The sequence below is a fragment of the Vigna umbellata genome, chromosome 2, assembly GCF_029865625.1.
Source record: "Vigna umbellata cultivar VRB3 chromosome 2, Vumbellata_1.0, whole genome shotgun sequence".
Taxonomy (NCBI): domain Eukaryota; kingdom Viridiplantae; phylum Streptophyta; class Magnoliopsida; order Fabales; family Fabaceae; genus Vigna; species Vigna umbellata.
In genome coordinates, this window is record NC_142166.1 from 37,486,746 (window position 1) to 37,498,464 (window position 11,719).

General features: G+C 33.1%; 1 protein-coding gene across 1 annotated transcript; it reads left to right on the top strand.

Moving 5' to 3' along the window:
* Positions 1-1,876: 1,876 nt before the first annotated feature.
* On the top strand, positions 1,877-7,456 carry LOC148203928 (RNA-binding KH domain-containing protein RCF3-like). The gene is made up of 8 exons (XM_088106694.1): positions 1,877-2,766; positions 3,572-4,045; positions 4,220-4,468; positions 4,944-5,159; positions 6,131-6,210; positions 6,297-6,405; positions 6,781-6,907; positions 7,043-7,456. Exons 1-8 carry the CDS (start codon positions 2,110-2,112, stop codon positions 7,060-7,062), a joined length of 1,932 nt encoding a protein of 643 aa, XP_087962820.1. The 5' UTR covers positions 1,877-2,109; the 3' UTR covers positions 7,063-7,456.
* The last annotated feature ends 4,263 nt before the right edge of the window (positions 7,457-11,719 follow it).

Sequence of the window (11,719 nt, forward strand, 5' to 3'; positions counted from 1 at the left end):
CTTTTTTTAAACTCCATTACAAATTTAAAAAAAAAAAAAAACTATTAGAGACTTAAATATACATCATTTTTTAATTATTTTAAAAATAATTTTTAATGAATAGTTCTCTACAATCTCAAAATAATAATCTCTTTGGTCTTTAGTTTAAGCTTAGACTTTAAATAAACAATGTAGTTAATTATCTCTGAGTTTGATTTGTATGTACTTTTAATCTTTATAATTTGAATTATTCAGAGGTTATAATTGATAAGAGATTTAAGATAAATAATGTAAAAATATTATTTTACTACATATTTTACTACAGATCTTTCAATAAAATACATTTTGAAATTTAGTTTTTAAAATACTAGTATTCCTTATAATAACTAAATATTTTATTATCAATTGTAACGGATTAAACATTTTAATAAGTTGGTGTTAGGTTCCACACTATACAACTCATTAATTTAATGGTGAAAGCAATCTAAGCAGTCTATAAGACGAATTACATCTAATCAATATTTTCTTAGTGACCATAGTATCTGTCAGGAAATATTTGATATATTATGAAATAGTTTATATGATTTATCCGATTCAGTCAACAATTTAGTACATACCAAATTAATATATCACAAGTCTTGTTTTAGCCTTTTATATTAGAACAGGAAAAAATAAATAAAACTTCTTACCCATCAAGAAGTCGTTTATTTTTATATATGTACAAACAGCATATTCATGAACTAATTACAAATCAAACATCTTTTGTTGTTAAGCATCTTTCGACTTGACTTTCACTTACAAAGGGATAAGTAGTTAATTCATTCAAATCTAAAATATCCTTATTTTCTGGACTTTACTTAATTTACTAGAATATATATAAACCTTTTCCTATAATTAATATATTGTTACAGAAGTTATAAAATCATCTCAGTTCAATTTTTTTCATTTTCCTTTTTGTCTTCCATTTCCAGTAGAGAAAAGGAAAAGAAGGTAGAATTGGACGACACGTGTATCCAGAAATAAGTGAAAAATATTTTTTCAAAATCTAACTCAGTCTTCATAACAAGATAAAGAATTAGTGTTAAATAAAATATAATAAAAGCATGCTCTCACTCCTATTAACTTACCAAACAATTAATTAAAATATAATATAATAATAAATAGTATCCTTCCATCATGTATCCATTTAAAAGAACCCTAAATACCAATAAACAACAGGATTACTTGCAAGAAATGAGAATCACTCCTAATAACACTAGCTAAACAAACTAATGTTCAAACTTTAATTCTATATCGATTTATAATAGATAAAATCGAGAGGAATGCGATTTTTTTATAACAGTATTAGGTAATAAAAAGTCTATTTACCTTTCATTAAAAAAGTTATTTAATTTTTGCCATAATTATCGATAATAGTATATTAAACATGTTATTAATTAGTTGAAAATACATTATATATAGTATTTCATTTTAAATCACTTAATCGTTTACAATAAATTTATTATTTTTTGTAATAGTTACCTTTAAAGTCATACATATATAACTAGCTGGAGTACATTGTATATAGAAATTAAATCATAAAAAAAGTTTATTTAAATATTATATATAGAAGTTAATTATATTAAAATCACGTATTAAGCAGTATCTGATTAGTTGATAAAACATTTCATATACAAATATTTAAAAGTAAGTTTGTTTATACATTTATCTTGAACAGTTGGGAGTTGAAGCTTGACTGTCGAGTTGAGTGGCAGCGATGGCATACTAGTTTTTTAGGTATATATATATATTTATATAATAACAATAAACCAATATTAGTATTATTATTATTTAATAATTATAATATTAATAATAGCACATATATATAAAAAAGCAGTAACTCACTTGGCTCACGTTGCTGCTGGAGTGTGCAAAGGAAAGATACTGGAGGTTGTTTCTAGGGTTTGCCATGGAGTTTAGAAAATCAAATAAGTCAACAAAATTTCTGTAATCCCATATTTTTCTTGACAACAATGCCAACTGGATTGTGTTGATTTAGATTCACCGCGCTGCCGCCGCGGATAAGCGTGCGCAGCCATAAACAACTTTGAATTTCTACTTTCGAACTCCGAGAAAACCCAATCAAACACCATGGAACGTTCTAGATCTAAGAGGAACTACTACTATGACCAAGACTATGATTCTGAGACCGTGGCCAGGACCAGGCCGCGCTATAACCACCACTACAGCGCCGGTGCCGGGAACCACCGCCACCGCGGCGGAGGCGCCCGTCATGCAAAGGCACAGGACTCGCAGCTCAGCGTCACAACCAGCTACCGCATTCTGTGCCACGATATGAAGGCCGGCGGTGTGATAGGAAAGTCCGGCAGCATTATAAAGTCCATAAGACAGCACACCGGCGCGTGGATCAACGTGCACGAGCTCATGCCGGGGGATGAGGAGCGGATCATTGAGATTTCAGACACGCGCCGGCGAGACCCCGAGGGGAGAATGCCAACGTTCTCGCCGGCGCAGGAGGCGCTGCTGCTGATCCACGAGCGGATTCTGGAAAGCGACGCGGCGTTCGGGGTGGCGGAAGAGGAGGAAGAGTACGGCGGGAGGGGCGGCGGCGGGAGAGACCGCGTGGCGACGAGGCTGGTGGTGTCGAGAATGCATGTGGGGTGTTTATTGGGAAAGGGAGGGAAGATTATTGAACAAATGAGGATGGAAACCAAGACCCAGATTAGGATACTCCCTAGAGATCACAACCTTCCCCGTTGTGTTTCCATGTCTGAAGAGATTGTTCAGGTGCCCAACCAGAAAAAAATAAGCTTGGACTGTTTTTCATCTCATACTTAAATTGCATGCATGATATGCTGAGTTCTAAAGACAAACGAAACCTCCTTCATTAATTTTGTTGAACATCGGTTTGGACTGTGAGGGAGCAAGTTACTCTCATCCACCCTTGCTGAATTTGGAGGATACTAATTAAAATTCAAGAACCGAAGATATTAATGACTTTTTTTTTTCAGTTTCACTCTTTGCATATTTACCCCTTCATTATCAGCTTCGCTTAAACTAATTAACTAACGTAATAAATCATCGATTGTAACTGACTTTTGGCTGAGGCTTCAAGTGCTTTGGAAGTTGTCCTTTTTTAAGGTTACTTTCAAGTTTCACCCAAAATGCTGGAAAGGAAATGATGTTGGGGTTCAAAGCAAATTTTCTTTGCATTGTGGGTTTTGAGTTTATTCTATGTTGGATCATTGGATTTTTGCTGCATTCACCCAAGTTTTTTAGTAATCTGTTTTGATTTAGTAGTGGATCCTGTGCTTCTGTGATGATCTTGTTGAACTTGGTAGATCGAGTATGCATTTATTGGTTGATACTTGCGTGAATTTAGTTTGTTTATTGAAATAGAAAGCAGGCATTACAATGCCTATTTAAAGATAACATCTTTTATACTGCTTTCATTCATGATGCTGATATGAGAAATAGGGAGATGTATGATTTTGCTTGGCCATTCTATAGAAATGTGTGATTCATCTGGAAATTTACACATTTTAAAAGTATATGGACTGAAGGTTTGCCAATTATGTGATGTTTTCTGTAGGTAGTAGGTGATGTAAATGCTGTAAAGGAGGCTATAGCTAATATATCATCACGGTTGAGGGAGAGTCAGCACCGGGACCGTAGTCATTTCCATGGACGTGTACATTCACCAGAGCGATTTTTCTCTCCCGACAATGATTATATTCCTCATGTGACTAGTGGATCTCGTAGATCATCTGTGGATGGGGCCACTTTTGGATCACGAGGTTCTAATACAACTAGCAGAAACAATAGTCACTCTGCAATGAATTATTTAATGGAGCCTGGGGCTGCTCCTGTTGCCGATGACGTGCAGGGCTACTATGGGGAGGAACTGGTTTTCCGTGTACTCTGTCCAGTTGAGAGAGTTGATCGTATAATTGGGGAATCAGGAGGAATTGTAGAGTTCCTTCAGAATGAGGTTGGTGTAGATGTTAAGGTCACTGATCCTGTTGGTGGTTCGGATGAACAGATAGTTATCATTACTTCAGAGGAGGTACTTTTCTTCCCTTATTTTTTTTAGATGACTATTTCAGGTTGCAAGTTTTCTAGGCACAATGCTTTCCCTGCTTAACTTCAATACTTTTTTTGGTGCAAGTTGACATATTACCGCTTAGATATGATATTTCACATGTTTAAAATTCTAATTGTTTCTAATTATGTACTCAAGGGTCCTGATGATGAGCTGTTCCCAGCTCAAGAAGCTTTGTTACATATACAAACCCGCATTGTCGATCTTATTCTAGATAAAGACAATACTATAACCACCAGGCTTGTTGTCCCATCCAGTGAAATTGAATGCTTAGACGGAAAGGATGCTTCCCTTTCAGAAATAAGGAGGTTGACTGGTGCTAATATTCAAATTTTGCCCAGAGACGAGCTACCTCCCTGTGTTGCAAAAACCGATGAACTTGTACAGGTTTGTCATTTATCCCACAGCTGGCTGATATATTCTATCAGATTCCTTTGATAAATGTAGTCTATAAGTGTTAATGATAAATGTATAACTTAATAACGATGATAGATGTTATTCCTCAAAGCATCATACTGGGTGTATGTGTACTACTTTACAAAAAAATTACAAACTAAAGAAGGTCCTGTTTCATTATTAAAATAATTCTCCTATACATGATATAGAGAGGATCCAGATGAGAGTGAGCTTGGACACAATGGTAGGCTTATCGTCCCGTGACTTAAGCCTCTTCACTTGTGGGGTAACACTGTGGACATGTTTACCCTCCCTCCCATGACCCCCGATTAGGCAGAAGCCTCATGCACCCAGTATAGCGAGGATCCAAAGCCTTACATTCCTGTTCTGTAATGTTAAAACAAAGACCTGGACACTCAAAATCTGCTTTCTCTGTTTCTCAATTGCTTCTTTATTGGCATTACAGATTGTAGGAGAGATTAAAGCAGCCCGAGATGCTGTTGTGGAGGTGACATCAAGATTAAGAAGTTACTTGTACAGGGATTTCTTTCAAAGGGACATAGTACCACAAGTTTCATTGCCTGGTGAGGAAGCATCTTCTTCCAATAATTTAGTTCCAGTTACTGAAACTCTCACGACCTATCAAAATATGCAAACTGTTGCCGCAGCCCTTCCATTAAAGGTATTCTTTGATGCAATGAAAATTGCCATATTATCTTCAATATATTGCCCATCATCTTTATTTAACTGTTATTTAAATGATTAGCATTTTTATTTTATGTTTCTTGTCTTCTCTGATAATAACTTTTGAGCACAGGAATTAAAAAAGTTATTTTTTCTTTGTCCCATGAAAATTTCTTATTTTAATCAGTAATGGGAATTTTTTTCATGGGTGGTATACCCTTTTTCTTTGTTTGGAATGGGGATGAGGTTCTGTTCTCATACTGTATATTTTTTTACTGTTACGACCTTGAAAACCCACCCTCAAAAGCTAAATATTAAGGGGAAGAACCGTATACTTAAACACTTTTCTAAGCAACAATACTACTTGATGTGAGAGTTAGGCTTCGTATAATACTAAATTCCCTATTAATGAACTCTTTCTAAGAGTTGACTTCTCAGCTACTTTTACTTGAGGACACTTTATTCAATGACACTTCACTATACTCTCCCATTGATCATAATCTTCCTAAGGTAGTTAGAAACTGAAATCAGTTATGATACCAATTGATAAGCACTCAAGGACTTGGAGACTCTACCTTCAAAAGCTAGCTATTAAGGGGTGTGAACCAAAAACTTAATATTCCACTGAGTATTCCTTACTAAATGTTGGACTTAACCACTCCATAATACCTACGTTCCTATCATAAGGAGTTATGTTGTATCATAAAAATGGAATTTGTCTGATACTGTTGATATAGAGCAAGTTATTTTTGGAACATATGTTATCCATCGATCAAGCAATTTTTTATTTTTATTTTTATTTTTGAATGGCTATTTAAGTATAGTCTTGTATCTCAGGTGTTCTCAATTTTCGGTGGCCAAACCATATAATTAAAGTTATGGCTTCAATAGCTACTGTATAAAGAATGTTGTTTTCTATTTGAAGAAAAAAAAGGAAGTTTTAATGTTTTTTCTATTTTTTGACGAAAGGAAACTGGAGGATCTAGCACTGAGATAGGAAAGCAGAAAGAAAGTGATCGCCGCGATGATGTGCTTAGTGGTTTAAATAGGTAACTGGTTTTTCCTAATTTTACAATAGGACGTGGTACTGTGTCTTGTGCCTCTCTAATGTTTTATGTTCCCACCTTCTGGTTAGGATTGCTGTGCCTCTCGTCACAAGGAGTACACTTGAAGTTGTTATACCAGAGTACGCAGTACCAAAGCTTATAGCAAAATCCAAAAGCAAGCTTTCCCAAATAAGTGAGGTGTGTTGATTTGATCTTTTAGTACCTTACTTTGATATTTGGATTGTGAAGTGCTAGAGAAAGCATACCTATTCCAAGTTGTTTACTTTTGTGTCCATGTTTACTTTTTATAATTGAGTAGCTCTCCACTCTCCCAAACCAAATTAAAAACAAAAGAACTAGCAATTTAATTAATTACTCATAGAACAACAATGAAAGGATTTTTTTCGCTTGACTTGTAGATTGTATCTTGATCATGCTAGATTTATTTTATTATTTAGCTTCAAGAATGAAAAACAAATGACCCGATATTTCTTTGATTTAGATTATAGAAATTGTTATAATTTTATTCTAGAAATAAATAATTTATATTCACTAATGTTTTTGTGGTAACAGTTATCAGGAGCCAATGTAACCCTAGTAGAGGATAGACCAGACGTGACGCAGAAGATTATTCAGATATCTGGAACTCCAGAGCAGGCAGAGAGAGCCCAGAGCTTGCTGCAAGGGTTCATTTTGAGCAGTAAGTCCTTATGTGTCAGACGTGATTTTTATTCTCGTGAATGCAATTGCTTTTGTCATGATTTTTTAAGAGAAAACACCCATGATTTGTAAATGAAAAAAAAATTAAATCGATATTTTCTTTTTGTTTTAACAGCACAAGAAGACGGCCCTTAAACTACTGAAATTCCGAAAGCTGGTTAGACTAAAGGGAAGAATGATTTAGTGCCTGAAGCATTTTGTTCCATGCACTGATTGGATTTCCATGTGTTTACAAGATTGTTGTGGCCAAGGATTGAAATTTTCAACGAGAGAAGCATCTCCGTGTAAATGTTGTACTAAGAGAGCTTCTTTAGTTTTGTTAGTCTTTTTAGCTAGTGCATGGGAGCAATTGTTGGCTACCCCTAGATGCTGTTTTCCTAGTTGATCTCATCTATTAATTTGAGTTAGTAAATCACAAGGTTTTTATTAATCAAGCCCGAAATTTGGGAGGGGGCTTCTACCTCTGAATACGGGTTTCTATTACACGATGCTACCTCATTTAACAAATCAAAATCACAAGTTTGAACAATGGTGTATTGCTGAGTTGATGTTAAATATTTCTGAATATGCCTTCTATAATCAGCACATGGATTATGTATTTTTTGTTGAAACACAAATTAAGATCTACTGTTTTAAAACAACTTAGAAGGGTGAAATAATTTGAATGATGAGAAAATAATTCAGTGAACAATAATGTCGTTACGAGTAATGTAAGTAGGAATTATGGGTATTTCAATTTTGGTTGAGGATGAACATTAACGATGTGCCTTGCAGCTAGTTGCAGATGCAAGTGACAGTGGGATGGTAAAAGCTACTTTGAGTTTGGGTGCTGTTGGACTTCAGGTTTTCAATAAAGAATGAAGGTACGACAAGAGAGAATGGTAATGTTGAGAATGAAAAAATGAATACCTGTTTTTCATCTTCAGGATAAGAATGAATACATATTTTTCGCCTTAAACAAAGATTGTGACGAGCTAAGAGAGTGTGCAAATTGGGAATGAAAACTTATTTTTGACCTTCAACAAAGATTGAAAGAAAAAGGGTAAGTAAGAGATAGGGTGAGGAAATTAGAGTCAAGGAAATTGGAGATGTTTGTAGTACAGTAATGTAAAGAAAAAAAAAATTAAACAACAAACTTTACAATTTTTTTTATGAATATTAAAAAATTATTATATTATAAGATGTACAAAAATACTAAAAAAAACACTAGTTTGAATGGTAGTAGATTCGATTATTTATAATAAATTGTCTAATTTGAGTTTTGTTCACAGAATCAAATGCAAAAGTTAAATTGATATTATATAATAAAAATTAGAATTAATGACACGTAGATATAATTCCGTATTAAATTATATTTATAACATAATAAATTAAAATATTTTATTTAATAATTTATTTCAAAAGTTTAAAATATATATTGTAATAAAAAAGTTACACAACTTAATATTATTATTATTATTCTTTTTTAATAATTTACTTCAAAGGTTTAAAAAATATATTCATGGTAAAAAAAACATACTTATTGATATTATAAGTTTTACTTTACATTCTTTTAATTTATTTTTTATTATTTTCAACATCAAAATATAAGGACTTATCATTTTAGTAAGACTGCAATAAAAAGGTAAAAGTTAACAAACTAATTGTCTTAAAATATATCACTAATTTATTTATATTGAGTCTAAAAATATACATTAAATATATATTAATTATATGAGTTTACAAATATATTTTAGATGAGTATAGAAAAAATTAGACGAATTTAACAATACTATGTCCATAAACTAATTAAATGAGTATAAAAAAAATTAAATGAATCTAAAATATTCATTAGACGAGTCTATCCATATAATAATTAGACAAGTATAGCAAAAAGCATTAGACGAGTCATTCTATTCAGTAATTTAATGAATATAACAAAAAAATTAACCAGGTCTAGTGTACAAATTGGACAAATCTACCTACACACTGATTATATTAGAATAAAAAATTATTAAAGAAGTATAACAATATTTATAGACGAGTCTGTTCATATACTAATTATGAAAATAAAATAAAAAACATTAGATAGTCATTTCATTCATTGATTAAACAAATATAACAAAAAAACATTAAATAAGTCTATCAATACACTATTAAACAAGTCTAAGAATACACATTAAAGGAGTTTGTCTATACAATCATTAGACAAGTATAACAAAAAATATTAAATGGGATATTCCATACATTGATTACATGAGTTCAGGAATACTCATTAGAAGAGTGTCTAAACATTGATTAGACGAGTCTACCAACAACATACAATAAGAAGATGACCTTATTAATATACATTAGACAAGTTTATATATACAAAACTTTAAGAGTCTATTAATACACATTATAGTAGTACGTTCATTGACTAATAAGACAATTCTTATAATACACTTTAGACAAAGATTAAACAACTTTCCATATATCCTAATTAAACCAGTTTATAAAAAATTATTAGACAATTCATTTCATACATTAATTCAGTAAGTCTAAGAATACTTATTAGATAAGTATGTCCTGATTATCAACAAACAATAAGTTGAATTTAATAAAATACATTAGACAAGTCTTTCCATACATAAATTACACAAATTTATTAATACACATTAAATGAGTTTATCCACTCACTGATTAGATGAGTCTAGTGGTACACATTATACGAGTGTGTCCATATATTGATGAAATAAGTCTAACAATATATATTAGAAGAGTCTTTCGATGCACTGATTAAACGAGTTAGGAATACACATCAGACAAGTCTTTTCATACACTTATTAGACGAATGTAGCAAAAAATATTACACAAGTTTAATAATACACATTATATGAGATTGTAGATACACTAATTAGACAAGTATAAAAAAAAGATATTTGACAAGTCATTTCATACGTTGATTAGACAAGTTTAGGAATACTTTGATTAGATGAGTTGTCAATGAATTGATCATACCAGTCTAGCAATACAGATTAGACATGTTTGACAATAAACATGTTTTTTCACACACAGATTAAACGAGTCTATTAATACACATTAAACAAGTCTATTCATTTACTATTTAAATGAATCTTGCAATATACATAAGATGAGTTTATTACACTAATAAAACAAGTTTAGCAATACACATTAGACGATTTTATCCATGCACTGATTAAACAACTACAACAAAAACATTAAACACCTCATTCCATACATTAATTATTAGAGTCTAAGAATACACATTAGGTGAGTTTGTTCATACATTGATTAAACGAGTCTTACAACACACATTAGACGAGTTTGTTTATACACATACACTACAGGAAAATCAATTAATACCGACGGTTAATTACCGAAGACCTTATGGCCTTCGGTAAATGTAATTTACCGAAGGCTTTTCCGAGGGCTTGTGTTACATCACTTTACCGAGGGCTTTTGGCCGTCTGTAATGGGCATGAGTGATTATCGAGTGCAAACGACCGTCGGTAAGTGGGTAACGTTCATCAAATTAGTAAGTCAGATATTTGGGAAGCATTTCGCGAAAACTCCGTTTTCCCTCCAATCTTCACATTCTCTGCCCTAACTTCATCGACGAACTCAGTGGGTGGCTTGTGCAGACTGCTTCCCACCCTAAGCACAATCTTGGTACGGTTCTTCTCCACTCCGAACTTATAGGTGAAGTGTCCCATTCTCCCATCTCATTTTGTGTTCCTGTTACTGTTTTGGATTACGCGTCAATGGTGTAACCTTTTTCCTTGTAGCGTTTTGCAGTGTTATGAGCTGAGGAAGGTGGTGGGTGGCTGAGTTGAAGGCTACCATTGTCGACGGAGGATATCGGACGACGCGGCATGGACGAGGCGGCGTAACCAGGGCAGTGTCGCTGGGTGACAAGGTCTTCCACTACTGCTTCAGAGGCTATCGAAGGGGCTACCGTCGAGGTAAGTTGTTATTTGCATTGATGAACTATGAAAGCTAAGAAGCATTTCTTCTGACTTTGTTAAATGTATGGTCTGAATTATTTTGTGCAATATGATTTGGTATAGAAAAATTGTTCATAGTTGGCATTTTGATTGGTAATGCATTTTTTAGAATTAGGCATTTTAAAACTAAAGCAAGCTAATATGAGTAGATTATGAAAACTGAAAAGAGTTACTCACTGAGAGTAAAAAGGTACTGGTACACCTAAAAAGCCAATGACATGTTGTTAACTGAAGGGCAAGACAAAGGATTGCACGAAAATGAAGGAAGTTTCTATAATGGCTAAACTTTTCTCAATTCCACCTTGAGAACAAGGTGAATCTTTCTGGGCTGGGTACTGTTAGGACACAACCTCCTATTATGAAGGTCCATAAAAGAAGAAACAAGGGAAATGAAAAATGCAGCTATTTGTTTTAATTCAAATAGCTCTGAAATTTGTTATTTAAGTTGTTGTGTTGGGAAACTTGTATAAACATAGGTGTGTTTTCAAGATTGGGAGGGAGGGAGAAAATTAGTTGATTAGTGGGACGTTCCTGGACCCTCAAAGTGTGTGTCTGTAAAGGAATTTCTGAAACTTCTTCACGCAGTTCTCAATTCCTTTGTTTGAGTTTCCTTTCTTTCTTTCTTTTTTTGAGTTTCTGATCCAGTTTGTATAACATTCTTACAACACTTCCAATCCTTTCTGACAATCGAACTTAACCATTTTAATCATTAAGTATCAAAAATTAAAAAGACCAGTTTTACATATCTTCTACTGTGATCAAATCCTGAAGCAAGGGTTGATGCATTCCTAATATACCTAATATAC